This window comes from Anolis carolinensis, chromosome 6 (assembly GCF_035594765.1).
Source record: "Anolis carolinensis isolate JA03-04 chromosome 6, rAnoCar3.1.pri, whole genome shotgun sequence".
NCBI classification, from domain to species: Eukaryota; Metazoa; Chordata; class Lepidosauria; order Squamata; family Dactyloidae; genus Anolis; species Anolis carolinensis.
In genome coordinates this window covers 15,684,439-15,702,060 of record NC_085846.1, presented here as the reverse complement: position 1 = coordinate 15,702,060, position 17,622 = coordinate 15,684,439, and the positions used below count along the sequence as shown (strand labels likewise).

Genomic DNA, 17,622 nt, shown 5'->3' with positions numbered 1-17,622 from the left:
GGGCTCTGTGAATCCGGGTGCTGTCACCCTTCAGGCTAAGCAGGGTCATTTCTAGTGTGCTAGAATCACAGCATTTTAATTTATTCAAAGCATTCATATTCAACAATGGGTCTTATCTCTATATTGATCTTAGTCAATATGAGCCATTCATGAATGTAGAAGTTGACGGGTTGGAACAAACATTGAAAAAACACGATTCTGCTATATTCATACTGATGAAGATTATGGGTGCCTTCTTTGGCTTCCACTCTCCTTTTAAAAATCCTCATTAAATAATTTTAGCTACATAAGAAACTACCTTATATTGAGTCACAGCATTGGTCTGACGACACTGATTGTCAGTGGCTCTCCAGGGGTTGACAGGAGGGTTTCCCAGCCCTCTCCGGAAAGGGATTGAACAATTGGTACCTTGTACATTTACTATTAATTATTTGCATGCCTTTCTCACATTCATTTTGTGTATTACTAGGTTGATTTCAAGAGCCTCTTGTACTTTTATTTATCTTGATGGGTCTGCATGGTTGTTTAGACCAGAGTAGTGAGGGCAGCTACCAGTATCTTCAGAACAGAACTAGGCAAAATTATTTATGTTAATCCTTTTGTTACTCTCAACTACAGCATTAAATTCCATTGGATTTTTACCTATTTGTTGACTGACTATTCAACAATTGATTCAATAATTCTACACTGGGTACTGACCAGTATTATACAGGACTTGGTCAGTGGCTGGGGACCCATTTCCTAATAGGGATCCCTCAATGTTGCCTGTCATGGCATGGTCTGCTCGACAATAAAACATGTCATAACAAACATTAGGCTGCCTTGTCTCTCTGAAGAATCTCTACAGTCTAGAAGCTCCAAGAACTGTTTGCTAGACAATCAACTGTGAACCTTACATCATATCTGGCATAATTGGTGCTGGACTGTGAGGAGTTATAAGCATCACTGAAAGCAAAGGGAGAAGAGCTCTTAAGAAGAACTTTCAAATTGTATATCTGGGAACCTTTGGGTTCTTGGTGGCACAATGGGGATGTCTTGCTCATACCAGTCATGGCAGAGAGTGACATGTGGAGAGGGTTGCAAAAACTCAAGTTAAAGTGGCCCTGAGCTCTAGGAGGGGCGAATTTTGTGACTCTCTGGGCTGACTCTTGCTTCTTTTTGCTGCAGGTCCTTGCGCTGCACTTGGCCAGTGGCTCCCCCTGTCGCCTAGGATGAGTAACTGCAGCAGCCGCGCCCTGACCCTGCTGTCTAGTGTTTTCGGAGCGTGTGGGCTGCTCCTGGTGGGCATCGCTGTCAGTACGGACTACTGGCTGTTCATGGAGGAAGGGATTGTGTTCCCACAGAACCAGACCACGGAGATAGTCATGGCGCTCCATGCTGGCCTTTGGAGGGTCTGCTTCTTTGCTGGTAAGGATTCTTGGAGAAGGTCTCCTCTTTCAGGCTTCTATGAGAGACACCCAAGCAGATTTTGGGGACAACATCTCATCTGCAAGACCAGGCAAGACCAGAGCTTTTGGCTCTGATATTGATAAGGTGGTGAATCCTGCTCCAGGTTTAAATCTGGAACTTTAAAGATGCCTATTGATACGGTTCAGCACCTTGGGTCATTTCTTTAATGTTCAGACAAAAACCCAGGGTTTATTCACCAATCCAGTGATGTGGAAACTGCTGGGGTCAGGGTTTTGGAAAGTTACTTCTCTGGAACTGATCTGTAAAAATAGCTTATGCTGTCTGGGATTTCTGGGAACTGCAGCCCCAGATAGTCACATTTCCATGGTCTGGAACAGATCCAAGGTGCTTCATAACTCTTGCATAACTCTTCCAGCTTCCATAACGAAGGTTTTCAGATATAAATTTGGTAACTAGTGACGAACCCATCAATTGAAGCTAAATGACATGCCCTGTTCACAAATCACACTCTACATATACTGCACTTACAGCCAAACTATTGGAAAGATGAAGTTGCAAGTCATAAGTGACTTGCATAAAAGTGGCAATGTTTTTCATGCATCTTTGATGGAATCCGGCAACTCAGACCACAGGAAGGTCCTCCAGGCACTCATAATTCAGGAAATGTGGATAATGAATAGGACCTTGGTGCCATTCAAAAAGGTTGGAAAGGTAAAGTTCCTTGAATGCTGGCAGCATCTATTTCTGAACAAGATTTGGCAGGTTCAGAACTGCCCTTGATTTGAGAAGGTCTGGCCTACTGCTCAGTAGAAATTCATCTTTCTTTCAGTTTGGAGCCACTGGGGACCTGTATCTCAAGGCTTGGCTGATTAGTTCAAATTATAATGCCATTTATCTCCTATCCACACCCACTCCACATGCACATTTGGGTCCCTGAGGCCACAGTCCTCTCAGATGCACCAATATTTCACAGGTGAAAACCAGGACACATGTGGCCAAGATGGCAGATGTTGTTAATACTAAAATTCTTACAGACAAAGAAAGGTTGCAGCACTCTGGCTTTGTCTCAGTCTACCGGGAAATGCAAGACTCTTGTCTTCCTCCTTGCTGCATTACTTTAGTGGAAAACGAGATTTGCATCTTGATCTCTGTTGCAGCAACTGAAGTGACCTGAACGCAAAATGGGAGGAAGAGCAAGAAACCGGGACATTTTAGAAGCATCTGAAAAACTTGGACAGCAGAGGACTAATTGATACTGTCCTTATCACATTGGGAAATTTGGGGGGGGGGAATGTTCTCCTTTTCATAGCCACTCCTGCTCTTCCTCTGCACTCCAAGACCCTCTTTCTGTTTGGCCTTTCTTCTTTCATATCTCTAATGATTTGCTTCTTTTTGCTGAGTCAGATTAGCCCATGAGAAGGTTTAAAAATAGACAGAAATGCAAACTTGGTAAATAAAAACCAGAGGATGGCTGTAAATAGCAAGATCTATTGTTGGACTCTCAGTCACGGGGCCAGCATATACTGGAGCCAATACGATGGCACACAGCAACAACAAATGAAAACCTTGAGTTTGACACATGTGCCATAGCCAGAAAAACACAGAAATTGAGAGTTTATCATAAGGCTCCTCCATAGCAGACATGCCTTGCACTTAGGCAAGTGACTAACCATTTAGATGAAAAATCAGTGGGATGACATCCTTACTAAGAAAAAGAAATGTGCTCAGTTGGGGCAAGTACAGCGAATGAAATCAATGACCAGTCAGTCCCTGGAAGACGTCCACAGAGAGGCAGTTGAAGTAGTCAAATCTCATTGCAGCTCTCAAGATATAAGTCTGCTTTCACTCCATTCCCAGAATTTGCCTTCCCTTCTCGTGGCTTAATAGACTGCTTCTATTGCATGAATTTAATCTGCTTTCTTCTCTTGCAGGTCAGAAAAAAGGCAGCTGTGTTGCTTCTGAATACTTCCTAGAACCGAGGCCTGACCCTGATCCCGAAGGCCCTCTCGTTACGGAGAACACCGAAAACATCCTCAGTGAGTGGATAATATTTCAGTTTGTTCAGCATTTTAGAAAACATAGAGGCACAGCAGTCCCTTAAGAGCAGTTCTTTCAGAGACATCCCAGACACAAGGCCATTTAGAAAATCAGCAACTATGTAAACAGCTCATTTAAAGTAAATAGCAGGTGTGCCTGGGGTGTGTGTGGTTGTTTCCAGATCAGGACAATAGCAGGAGCGAAGAGTTGAAAAGAACCTTCCAAATTCTCCATACCAGGATCCTAATCTAGATTAATTACCCATTGGCACAGTGGGTTAAACCACTGAACTGCTGAACTTGCTGACCGAAAGGTTAGCAGTTCGAATCCAGGGAGCGGATGAGCTCTCGCGATTGGCCCCAGCTTCTGCCAACCTAGCAGTTCGAAAACATGCAAATGTGAGTAGATCAATAGGTACCGCATCTGCGGGAAGGTAATGGCACTCCATGCTGGCCACATGGTCTAGGAGGTGTCTATGGACAATGCCGGCTCTTCGGCTTAGAAATGGAGATGACCACCAATCCCCAGAGTCAGACACGACTAGACAATGTCAGGGGAAAACCTTTACCTTTACCTACTATCTTTCAAAAATTGGTGATTATGTGGCAACTTGTCGTGTTTGGCTCATGAACACCTTCACTTAATCTCAAGTGTGAAGAATGGGGAATCCATGTTTATAAAGAGACATGTTCAGTTTGGCCATGGGAGGACCGAGGACCTATAGTGAGGGTGGTCTTCAGTGTAGTTTGAGGCATCCTTTGCAACCATAATTTTGAAAAGTTGCATTTTTCAACTACAACTTCCAGAATTCTCTAACCTGCATGTTTGTTGGAATTCTAGAATTTGTAGTGCAAAAACTTGAACTTTTCCATGCTCTGCCTATACTGCCACTCAAATCTGCTTTTCCTAAGAAAAGAGAACAAAGGTCTTACAGATCCCCAGCAACAGCTTACAGCTAGATAACAGAATGAGCAACAGCTCCAATGATTACCTGACCATGTATTTCATTTCTATTTTAATTATATTTCTAAATCTGTGTCTTCACAGATAAATTAGCACATGAAAATTGTTTATGCAGATCTTTTCCCTCCTTTTCCCTTCCCCTTTGCAATGCAATAGCTGTCCTTCATTAATTTAAAAGCTGAGAGGTAATTGTTTCTCTTGGGTCTCTTTCAACTACGCTGTTGATATCAGTTTAACTGCCACGGGAATGAGAAGTGGAGTCCTAGGGCCATAATTGGCCAGTGCTAAAGTTGTAGGTCCACAAAGCTCTTAATTCCTTGGCAATATAATACCAAATGTTCAAAAACGCAGTGTGACAAGTAGAACGTGTGGCTGTTTGGAAAATGAGCAGTGGCTGTTTGGAAAAAGAGGTGATTGAAATAAAATCAAAACAAAGCTTTAGAAATCCTGAAGAATGACAACTACAACATTTTAAGATGCCGTTCCTGCTGAAATCTTGTCCCAATATCCAATCCTGACTCCAAGGAGTTCAAGAAGAGAGCAGTGGACCTCAAGGCGGAGTATGGGTTTGAAACCAGGCTTCCCCGCTTTTGCTCAGAAGTGGAAATCCTACAGCTTGTCACCGTTCTGCATGCAATTCCCATGATCTTTTTTTATTGGGGGACCTGGGTTCAAATCCTTACTCAACCATGAGGCTCACTGGAAATCCCAAATCTCTTCCTCAACTTTGTTTGAGAAAAAATGCAAGGAGACTTCCAGAAGTATCAATTTCGCTTTAAAACAAAATGCATGCTCAATCCATGCACCTTGTTTTATGCAGACCACCACCCTCAATATCTTTACAAAGATAGCGTGGAATATTTTTCCCCTAGGGTTTGGTGGGCTGGTGCCCAATTGGCTTCTAGATCTCCTGAGCTTGTCCACCCATGTTGTAACCCAGGCATGGGCAAACTTGGGCCCTCCAGGTGTTTTGGACTTCAACTCCCACCATTCCTAACAGCCTCAGGCCCTTTCCTTTTCCCCCTCAGCCGCTTAAGCGGCTGAGGGGGAAAAGGAAAGGGCCTGAGGCTGTTAGGAATGGTGGGAGTTGAAATCCAAAACACCTAGAGGGCCCAAATTTTCCCATGCCTGTTGTAACCACTCTCCCCTTTCTGGCTTGAATAGGAAAAACAAAGATGATTCATTTTCTAGGCACAGAAGGCAGGGCCTTATAAACAGGATCATAGCCATCTCTGGACTGTACATTTTTGCAGACATATACTCAAGTGTAGCTGAGTACATCTCATGAAGTTTTATGTTGTGCAGTTATAAACATATATGTGATTGAAGTCTGGGGGTGTGAGCCGGGACATCCCCAGATCAAGCCTCATCCCAGCCATGAACCTGATCAGAACACCATTGTCTCGGTCTGGGCTGGCCATCTATAATATGAAGCCCATATGGAAAGATAACAGTATGAAGCTATTATAAAAAAAAGTTACTAAGAGCATGGTCCAGTTCAAATGTCATAGCAAAATGGGCTTCAAGCTTCTGTAAATTCCCTTCACATGCTCTTGAGTCCTATTCCTCATTTTTTGGTTCACTGTAGTTCTAGTTTGCTGTGATCTCCAAAGCAAATTTTGTGTCTTTCCATGAATTTGAGTGAAAGGAATGTTGTTCACAGACTGTGCCTAAAAACATGAAAGGGCTGTTAGATTTTGGCCCCGTATGGCTTTTCCATCTCTTGGCAAGCAGTCCTGTATGTGTATGTAACCGACCCCTAAACCTCCTGGTTTCCTCCAGATATAGGCTAAGCGTAGATGTCAGGATGAATTGCCAGTCATCAGTGCCTGTATGTGGAATGAAGGGTGTTTGTGTGTCTAATCTTGTCATTTGTTTTCTGCTGATCCTTCCCTTCTCCTCTTAAATCAGGAGTGGGGAAGATGTGCTGCGTACATTCTTCATGCAGCCTGCAACCCTGATTTTGCAATCCTTGAGGCTGGCAATGCTCCTAGATGCCTGAAAAAATGGTTAATTTTCATTTCAAACATTACCCAGAGACTGACAAAACATAGAAATATAGTGGTTTGAGTAGATTTGCCTCACCTTGTCCCACATAATTCTCAAATGCCAATCAACCTTCAAGCCTGACTGTGGGTGAGGGTGTAGTGGAAGATTTGCCTCCATAATCTTCAAAATTGTATCTTCCCCCATGATGAATTTTGGGCAGAATGTGCAAGTGAGACCCTGTCCTTTCTGTGTCACCTGTGATGCTTTCATGTATCCTGCTGAATGAGTGTGGGGTCCTGGCCCATCTCTGTTCAATAGAGGAAGTCTACCTAGGACATCTGCCCTCAACTGGCTGCTTTGAGCATCCTTGTAGAGAGAAAAAGCAGGGTATAATACTACTACTACTACTACTACTACTACTACTACTACTAATAATAATAATAATAATAGGATCTGGAATACAGATAAAGCAAAGTTTTCATGGAAGCTTCTACTTATATTCAAGGCAGCATAAGAAGACCCCAACCCCCCGTACTTCTCTGCGCAACCCGAGATAGTCAAGAACATGGGTTGTGGACTTGGTGTTCATGGCTCCCATACTTTCTTCTCATGATAATGTCTACTATCACACTTAAACTTTTAGAATGGCGAGTGAGAATGGGCCTTCAAAAACAAATTCTTTGGACCCTTACAACATCCTAGCAGCAGAATAAATGGGAGTTTTAGTCCCAAAAAAAAAAAATTCTGAATGGATTACCTTCAAACCAGAACTATTTATCTTGGTTGCAAACTATGGTTTGCAGTTCCCATTTGGTAGAGGTAAAATGTGATTTCCTTTTGGTGGTGAAATGTGATCTGAGCTAAACGCACTTTGTCCAACTTGGACATGCTGGCAAAATACAGTTGCCAGAACTGATTTGAATCTAGGGGTAAGATGGTAGAGGAAGAAGAGAGGCCAGAAGAGGGGAGAAGGATGGGAACCAGAGTGAATCCAAGCCAGCAGCCAGAGAAGGCTGTGAAGTGCCTCAACGGATGGAAGGGAAAATAAATAACGACAATGATTTCAGATTATATGTTTGTTTATTTTATTTCTCCGAGCTGTATGTATAGTGACAGGAGCACCCTCTGGTGGCTCCACCACAATGGTTAGCTTTGGGAAAAGCTGCAGAGGCCTCTGTGACACAGAACCATCTCACACTCTCGTCGCATTACACTGCTCTTGTAAGCCAAACCTAACTGACTTCAGTAGAACTTGTTTATAAAGCAGCCACTATCCAATAGCCCTAGTTGGTGGAGCCATAGCAGCCCAATCTTGCAACCTTCAATGACTACAGCAACTCTTATTGTGAAGCCAGCTAGTACCTTCTCCCCTATCCGCACACTTCCAGCATGCTGCAAAAGCTTAAATGGATTTTAATAGCCTTGACTGCAGAGCATTGCAGCAAAAATCCACTAGCAGATAGATATAAATGGGTAGATGTTTGCCAGTAGGCCGATAAATAGATAGCGAGGTAGGCAGATAGATGGACGTTGGCTACCTTCAACCTGCACTATCCATTCAATGTTGTGGCCCAACACAAAAGCAAGAAAACTCCTGTTTTTTGCTTCCTGTTTGGGAGCAACTATGTGTGTCAGGAAGGACAGCCAAGTGGCTGCCACATAAGGCTTCAGCACCTTGGAGAGCGTCTTTGACTCCCGAAGAATAGAGACTGGATTCACGCTCCTGACAAAGAAGCTATCATTATGAAAGATAGCTAGTTTGGTGTATGGCAGTGGTTTTCAACCCTCCTAATGCTATGACCCCTTAATACGGCTCTTCATGTTGTGGTGATCCTAACCATAAAATTATTTTCATTGCTATTTCATAACTGTAATTTTGCTTTTTTTATTAATCATAATGTAAATATCTGATATACAGGATGTATTTCCATTCACTGGACAAAATTTGGCACAAATACGCAATGCGCCCAAATTTGAATACTGTGGGGTTGGGGGGATTGATTTGGTTGTTTGGGAGTTGTAGTTGCTGGGATTTATAGTTAAACTTCAATCAAAGAGCATTCTGAACTCCACCCAATGATAGAATTGAACCAAACTTGTCACACAGAACACCCATGACCAACAGAAAATACTGGAAGGGTTTGGTGGGCATTGACCTTGAGTTTTGGAGTTGTAGTTCACCTACATCCAGAGAGCACTGTGGACTCCAAATAATGATGGAACATAGCTGTGTGGCTATGTTCCAGAAGTATTCTCTCCTGATGTTTCGCCCACATCTATGGCAGGCATCCTCCTGCCATAGATGTGGCAAAAACGTCAGGATGCCTGCCATAGATGTGGGCAAAACGTCAGGAGAGAATACTTCTGGAATATGGCCACACAGCCCGAAAGACATTCAACAACCCTGATCTGGATCAAACTTGGCACGAATACTCAGTATGCCCAAATTTGAACACTGGTAGAGATGGGGAATATAGATCTTGACATTTGGGAGTTGTAGTTGTTGGGATTTAGAGTTCACCTTCAATCAAGGAGCCCCTTGAACCCCACTAATAATAGAATTGGGCCAAACTTCCCACACAGAACCCCCATGACCAACAGAAAATACTGGAGGGGTTTGGGTTCCTAAGATGGTCTTTGGTGACCCCTCTGAAACCCCTCTCATAACCTCCCCAGGGGACCCAACCCCCAGGTTGAGAAACACTGATGTAGGAGTTTAAGCACTGGAGTTGAGTGGCTGAAGGGGAAAAGGAAGGGGCCTGAGGCTGTTAGGAATTGTGGGAGTCGAAGTCCAAAACACCCGGAGGGCCCAAGTTTGCCCATGCCTGTTATAGACTCAGGGAACACATCCCTTTGTCTCACTTCTGGATCCCAGGAATCATTGGAAGGAAATGATTAGTTGGACAGACTAAGGAGGGCTTTTTCTTTATATATTACTGACACTGTATATATACCAAGAATAGTTGCCCAACAGGACAGGGATAGAGGAAAAACCACTAAGGAAGCAAGGAACAGACAAGACCCTAGTGGTTTCAACCCTGTCTTCCATCGCCACCCCCTTTTCCTTCTGCATCTGCCGTTTTACACGGTAAGCCTGAGGGCAGAGAATGGTCAAATTAGCCATGTGTGAGCTGCTCCGGGAGCCTTATTGGCTGAAGGGTGAGATATAAATACTCAAACCAATGAACTTTTAACTTTATCAAAAATCAATAGGACACAGGAAGTGAAAAAATATGGCTGTGGTGAAACATTATTGAGAGATACAGGATCATTTTTCTTTCAGAAATGTGTTATGCAAGGCTTGTTGCACCCCAGGAATGGCCCCACCTGCCCCTTCCCCATTCCCCATCCCAGCACTACCACAGTTTTAAGATCAGGTTTTATTTTATTCTCTTGCATACAGGTGCCTTAACTCTGCAGTATACACTCTAGGCACCGCTGTAAGAAAAAACAAACTTAGGGTAACACAGTCCTTTGAAAAATAATTGAGGGAACTAACATGTTTGGGGATTCTGGAAGCTCCAATGTCATGGAATAATTTTTCAAAGTGTTGTCAAAGGCTTTCATGACCAGAATCACTGGGTTGCTGTGAGTTTTCCGGGCTATATGGCTATGTACCAGAAACATTCTCTCCTGATGTTTCACCCACATCCATGGCAGGTATCTTCAGAAATTGTGAGGTCTGCTGGAAACTAGGCAAGTAGGGTTTATAGATCTGTGGAAGGTCCAGTGTGGGAGAAAGAATTCTTATTTTGGAGGCAAGTGTGAATGTGGCAATTGGTCATCTTGATTAGCATTGAATGGCCATGCAACTTCAAAGTCTGGCTTCTTTCTGCCTGGGGGAATCCTTTGTTGGGAGGTGTTAGCTGGCCCTGATTGTTTCTTGTCTGGAATTCCCCTGTTTTTGAGTGTTGTTCTTTATTTACTGTCCTGATTTTAGAGTTTTTAAAATACTGGTAGCCAGATTTTGTTCATTTTCATGGTGTCCTCCTTTCTGTTGAAATTGTTCACGTGCTTGTGGATTTCAGTGGTTTCTCTGTGTAATCTGACATGATAGTTGTTAGAGTGGTCCAGCATTTCTGTGTTCTCAAATAATAGGCTGTTTCCAGGTTGGTTCATCAAGTGCTCTGCTACGGCTGACTTCTCATAGGGAAGCTGATGAAGAAACACAACTTACAAACTATCTACAGACCCACTAAGAAAATCCAACAAATGCTACATTCAGCAAAGGACAAGAGGGAAATAAAGAACAACACTCTGAAAATGGGGATTCCAGACAGGAAACAATCAGGGCTGGTTAACACCTCCCAACAAAGGATTCCCCCAGGCAAGAATCAGCCAGGTTTTGAATGCTAATCAAGGTGCTCAATTACAACATTCACACTTGCCTCAAACAGACAAGGGTTCTTTTTCCCACCCTGGATTTTCCACAAATATATAAACCCCACTTGCCTAGTTTTCAACAGACCTCACAACCTCTGAGGATGCCTGCCATAGATGTGGGTGGAATGTCAGGAGAGAATGCTTCTGGAACATGGCCGTACAACCCGGAAAACTCTCAGCAACCCAATTGTTCAAAGTTTGGCTAGAGAGGACAAGTGGCATTAAGGGTGCTTACTTCTCAGTGAATTTTTGCTCCTGTGTCTTGAAAGCCAACTTGATGGGAAGCCAGATTCAAATGAATTGCCCTTGCTCTGAAAATCTTCACTGGCTGATTTCTTGGAACATGAAGCTTTTTTAGATCGTTTTTTTCTTGTCAGTTCACATTCCTATGTTTCTTCTTGGATGTATGCAACACATTTCAACATTTTCTTCTCCCAGGACCATGAGTGAGCTGCACACTAAAAAAGATCGCTGAATGGAAATAATTTTGAGAAATAGGAATGAAAGATTTCTGTGGGTTTGTGTGTCAAGAGGGACTGATATATAAATATGAATATATTCCTGCCCCCTGCTGGCAGAGATGAGGAATAGCCAAGCACTGATCATTCAGAATGGAGAAACGTTTCACATTTCTGGAGACTAATGCAGGTCACAAAGTGGTGCAGTCTTGACATGCAGGGAACACAGAAGCTCCTGAAACTCATTGTTAGTGATCTCCAAGAGCCCTTCTAGACAGGCCCTATATCCTAGGATCTGATCCCAGTTTGTGCCCTTAAATGGCAGTGAAGGAAAAAAGCCCTTCTATTCCAAATTAGGTTTCTGAAGAAGGTTAACCTGCAATGAGACCAAGAGCAAGTGCATGTATGATGGACTATGACCTCATGGCTGCTGCTGGGTGGAAAAGTCTTTAGCTGATCATGTCACCTTAGGTATTACCTATTTATCTTGTCAGAAGCGAGTTGGGGGTACAGTTATAATGTATTTAAAAACACCAAGTTAAAAACGGCATTATATTAAATGTCCTTTGACCAGAAGCCGGCCACTTGGAGTGGTGTCGCTGTAAGAAGGCCCTTCATTGTGCATGTAGCAGGGCTCAGGTTGCATTGTAGTAAGTTGTCTGTAGTGTGTTCTTCTCCACGCTCGCATGTCATGGACTCCACTTTGTAGCCCTGTTTCTGAGGATTGGCTCTGCATCTCATAGTGGCAGAACGCAGTTTGTTCAGTACCTTCCAAGTAGTGCAGTCTTCTGTGTGCCCAGGAAGGAGTTTCTCGGTATCAGCCATGGATTGAGCCTCCGGGTTTTAGCCTGCCACTTTTGGACTCTTGCTTGCTGAGGTGTTCCTGCAAATATCTCTGTTGATCTTAGGAAGCTATTTCTTGATTTAAGTTGTTGGCATGCTGGCTGATATCCGAATAGAAGATGGGTTGGCGATGTCACTGCCTTGGTCTTTTCATTATTGATCCTTTCATTATTGGTAACCTTAGGTACCCCTGTCCTTAATTCTAGCTATTAGTTTTTATTTCAGTTCAGTTAGTGGAACCTGAAAAATACAATACATAGGTTTTGTGAGCCTGACATCTATGTAAACTTGCCCTGGATATTACTGGAGAGGGGATGGCATCAGCCAAGATGCTTATTGGATATACATGTATGCAAGAAAGAGTTTGAAATGAGATGGTAGAAGAATGCTGACTTGTTAGAATGGATTATCCTACTTCAAGCTGTTTTAATGCATTAAAAATCCCTGCAAGTGAAAGCAGAGAGCCTGTGCGGCGCAGAGTTTTTTTGTGTTGGATTAGAACTTTGTAGATCAAGGTTCATATGCCTATTCAGCCATGGATATCCCCTAAGTGGCTGCATTATTTATGAATCAGTCTTGCTGAGAAAACCTTATGAAAGAGTCACCATAATTTGGAGTCAACTTGAAGGCACGCAGCAACAACAAAGTAGGAAAATGTGTATAATGAAGCAGTAAGGGGAGGAAGAGCCCAGCTAGAACTTTGCTCATTTTTAAAGAAAAGACAACCCCAGCAAAATAATTTTATATGCCTGCTTATTCACATTCAAAAAACTTTCTTCTAGTCCCAAATATCTGGGAGTTTACTATGTTGAATCAAAGAGAAAGGCAACCTCTGCATATTCAACAATACCAGTATATTCAGCGATACTGGTATATTCAGAATCAAAGAGAAAGGCAAGCTCTGCATATTCAACAATGGCGGTATATTCAGTGATACTTTATTTTGTATAACTTGCCGGAGGGTTTTTTTTTTTTTTTTTTTGCTTATGTCAAGATGCAGGACTCTTTGTGTTTGTGAAATGGAGGACTCCTAGTACTAGCAACCATTGTGCGCCTGTTTCATGTTTCCCTTCCATAGTAAATTTTCATTTCTGGATGAGAAAAAAAAGAGCAGACACAGTGGGAGAACTCGAGGTGAATATACATTGAAGACGACACTGAAAAACCATGAATGGGACAGGATGACTTTGTTTCATTGTTCTGGGTCCTTTCAAACTACACATTATAACTATGGTTCCATTATAACTATGGTTCCACTTTATTTGCATCCTATGGAATCCTGGATTTTGTATTTTAAGGAGAGGAACATAGTTTTCTGATTCAGAAAGCTATAGTCTCATACCCAACTACAAACCTTAAGCTTCCTAAACCAGTGCCTGTCTTCAGTGATGGATTGAACGAGGGCTAATAAGTTGAAGGTAAATCCAGACAAAACAGAGGTACCCCATGTCAGTTAGAAGGCAGATCAGGGTGTGGGGTTAAAGCCTGTGTGGCATGGTGTCACACTCCCCCTGAAGACACAGGTTCGCAGTCTGGGGGTGATCCTGGACTCATAACTGACCCTGGAACCCCAGGTGTGTACCAGCTATGCCCATACCTTGAGATGCCAGATCTGGCCATGGTAGTCCACGCCTTGTTTACTTCCCATTTGGACTACTGCAACACTCTCTACGTGGGGCTGCCTTTGAAGATAGTTCGGAAGCTGCAACTAGTTCAAAGATCGGTGGCCAGGTTACTCACTGGAGCGCCGTATCATGAGAGGATGATTCCCATGCTGTGGCAGCTCCACTGGCTGCTGATCTGCTCCCGGGCTAAATAATACCTTTAAAGCCCTATGGAGGAGGCCCTGCTCTCGGTCGCACCCCGTCTCAAGCACGTCTGGTGGGAACAAGAAAAGGAGCCTTCTCCGTGGTCGCTCCCCGCCTCTGGAACTCCCTTCCAAAAGGACTAAAAGCTGCCCCCCCCCTCACTTTGACTTCAAAAAGTTGCTAAAAATCCATCTATGCACGCTGGCATATGGAGAGGTGGAAGTCTAACATGTCTCGATACACCCCTGCCTAGATATGCTAAATCTTGTTTAGATAGTGGAATTGATTTCAACCTGTTGGGTGTGGGAAACCATCCCATCATTTTATAATGTTAGTTTCAGATGTGTTACTCTGTGATAAATTATGTTTGTTTGGGTTATATTAAGTTTCATCTTTGATTAATTTGTTTGTTATTCAGTTTAAAATTAGACTGCATATATTGTTTGATGTGTTCTATTTCGATGGAGTAGTGGGTTAAAGCCTTGTGACTTGAAGGTTGGGCTGCTGATCTGCAAGCTGCCAGGTTCGAATCCCACCCGGGGAGAGCGCGGATGAGCTCCCTCTATCAGCTCCAGCTCCATGCGGGGACATGAGAGAAGCCTCCCACAAGGATGGCAAAACATCCAAACATCTGGACATCCCCTGGGCAACATCCTTGCAGACGGCCAATTCTCTCACTCCAGAAGTGACTTGCAGTTTCTCAAGTCACTCCTGACACGAAAAAAAAAATCAATGTATTTTGTTTACAGCATATGTCTTTTCCTCAATGGCACTGAATGTTTGCCATATATGTTGGAAACTGCCCTGAGTCCCTTTGGGGAGATAGGGCAGTCTACAAATAAAGATTATCATCATCATCATCATCATCATTCCATAGAATGAAGTTTAGGTCCCCAAATTATCCATAAACCTGGATGTGCAAGCTTACTTTCAGTGTTTCTGGGATGTCATTTTAGATGAGTTTTAGTGAAAAATGCATAAATGTTGCTTATCCCAGGCATGAAAACTGGCCCCCAGCCTCACCAAAGCAACCCACCTATGTCTCAAAATATGTTTCCTAGGGGATGTAGTCAAAAAGTAACTTTCCCCAAGTTAATTGGTAGGTATATCAAGTGCAAAATTTGAAGGGAAACCTATACCTTTCATGTGAGAAGAAGTTTTTAGCAGTTCCTGCAAAGTTCAGTGGGGAGACCTGCATCTTCCCAGCAGGAGTAGACCTGCTATCCTGCTACCTAACCTGTAATTAGCTTTTATGAAACGAACAATACAAATACTAACAAGAGATGGGGGGAAAGAAATAGCAGATGACAGGCAGTAGTTATACCATCTTATCTGTATAGTAACTAACTAGCATATAGTTTGAGGACACTGAAAACAAAAAAGAAATCAAATTTTTCAGTAATTGTGTGTTCTAGAAAACACGGTGTTTTGTGGAAGTATATTTCAAAGCCCCATTTGGGGATTTCAGTGGAGTGACAGTGAGATAAATGTTGTCACTATAAAGGGAGCAAAATGGGAGCAATGTTCCTATCAGATAAGAATTCTCTGACATTTTTCTTCAGTCTCCACATTAGGTCCTCAATGTGTAGCACCAGGGTCTAAATACCACAAAACCACAAAATCCTATCTGATCTTGGAAGCTAAACAGGGTCAGCTCTGACTAGTGTTTGATGGAAGGTTGCCAGTGGATACCTAATGCTGTAGGCAATGCTACAGAAAACCACCTCTGGGTATTCCTTGGCAGAGAAAACCTTGTGGAATTCATAATATCTTTCAAATCCCACTCTCCCATAATGCTATGACCCAGTGTAGTTGCTATTACAAGTTGTAGTGATGACTAGAAATCTGAATAGTTCCTAAATGAGATTAGACAAATTGATTAAAGGTAAAGCTATTGCACTTGGATGCAACATGTGTAAGCTTACTTGGTGTCTTTGTTGCGCTGTTATTGTTTAACAATATAGTAATGATAAACGTTTCCCCCTGACATTAAGTCTAATCATGCCCGACTCTGGGGGTTGATGCTCGTCTCCTTTTCTAAGCCGAAGACCGGTGTTGTCCATAGAAACCTCCAAGGTCATGTGGCCAGCATGACTGTAGGGAGCACCATTACCTTCCCGCTGATCTACTCACATTTGCATGTTTTTGAACTGCTGGGCTGGCAGAAGCTAAGGGCTAACAACGGGAGCTCACTCTACTCCCTAGATTCAAACCGGTGGCCTTTCGGTCAGCAAGTTCAGTAGCTCAGCAGTTTAACTGCTGCGCCATCAGGAGCTCCTGTTAAACTATATACCTGTGTTTTATTAAATAAATAAATCCTTTTTGTTATCTGGAAATTATCTGGAGTGTGTTGACCTGCCACAAATATATACCATCTCCCCTTTCTATTGTGAGGAGGAAGAAGACAGAGTTTAAAGACCATGTTATTATTATGCTTCCACCTCTGCTTGGACCCTGCGTATCCCGATAACTACCTCCCATTCATGAGTAAGCAATAGCTATTCACAGAATACTGCTCCCCGATTACCCTTTTTAACCAAAGCTCAACCATGAAATTTTCTCAGAAATGTTCTAAGCTTCATCCTGGTTTGTCAGAATTAAGCATTTCCCTGGTTCTGAGAGTAGAGGTGAGTTGTTTCGGGATCATTTAAAACACAGATTTTTGTGGTGATATTTTCTGCTGAGCTGACTCACTTGTACTCTCCCCATTCAATGGGGTACCACGTCTAAACTCATCCAAAACCTTCCAGGAATATAGACTACCTGTGATTGCTTAGGCAGTAGGCAGAAATCATCTTTAGACAAAGCTCTCTTATAGTTATTGATTAATTATTATGTCATAAGGCTGAGCTTTAGTATTCAATCTCTGGGACTGACTCCTCTTAGACTTTTGTGCTCAGTTGAGCTGAATTCAGTTTGAGTTGACTTGAATTTAATCTCAAGGTGTTCAACTTCTTCTTCCCCCTTTTTTTTTTTCTTTCCTCTCTGTATCTTTCCCTCTCCCTCTGAGCAGAAACCATCCGCACAGCAACCCCTTTCCCCATGGTCAGCCTCTTTCTCGTCTTCACAGCATTTGTCATTAGCAACATTGGACATATCCGCCCCCAGAGGACCATCCTAGCCTTCGTTTCTGGAATCTTCTTCATCCTCTCTGGTAAGGTGTGGAGGAGATGCATTTGACAGCAGGCAGTTTCACCAGAGTCTGTTTGTTGGCGATGACTGTAGGATTCGGAGAGATGTTGTCTAACAAAGAGTGTTTGTGTTTTGAGGATTGCTTGGGACAGCATAGATCAAGAAAAAATGTAATGGGGTGGACCAGGATGTTCCCTTTTGTTGGGAAAAATCTGGGGCTCCATGAAAAAAATGTAGCATTCTGGTGAACACCATGAACAGAGCAAGTTTAGATGGAACATGGATAAGGGAGTGAACAGTGGATAGGAAATTATACTTTCAATTTATACTTCCAGCTCACCTACATGAGAAATTTCATTGCCAACCATGCCATACCACTGTACGTAGCATAATAATAATAATAATAATAATAATAATAATAATAATAATAATAATAACAACAACTTTATTTTTATATCCCGGTCCCGTCTCCCCAGAGGGGACTCGGGGCAGCTCACATGGGGACAAGCCCAGTTTCAACATACAATAAAATACAGCATAATTAAACCAATGAAAAACAAGTAAAATAGTATAAACATACAAACCAGCATAAAACATCA

General features: G+C 42.7%; 1 protein-coding gene across 1 annotated transcript in view; it reads left to right on the top strand.

Moving 5' to 3' along the window:
- cacng7 (calcium voltage-gated channel auxiliary subunit gamma 7) overlaps positions 1-17,622 on the top strand; it is a 52,661-nt gene that overhangs the window by 17,676 nt on the left and 17,363 nt on the right. Inside the window, exons 2-4 of the mRNA XM_062957244.1 lie at positions 1,168-1,407; positions 3,342-3,446; positions 16,905-17,045. Of these exons, the coding sequence (XP_062813314.1) occupies positions 1,212-1,407; positions 3,342-3,446; positions 16,905-17,045 (442 nt within the window). The 5' untranslated portion in view covers positions 1,168-1,211. The remainder of the gene's footprint in view (positions 1-1,167; positions 1,408-3,341; positions 3,447-16,904; positions 17,046-17,622) is intronic.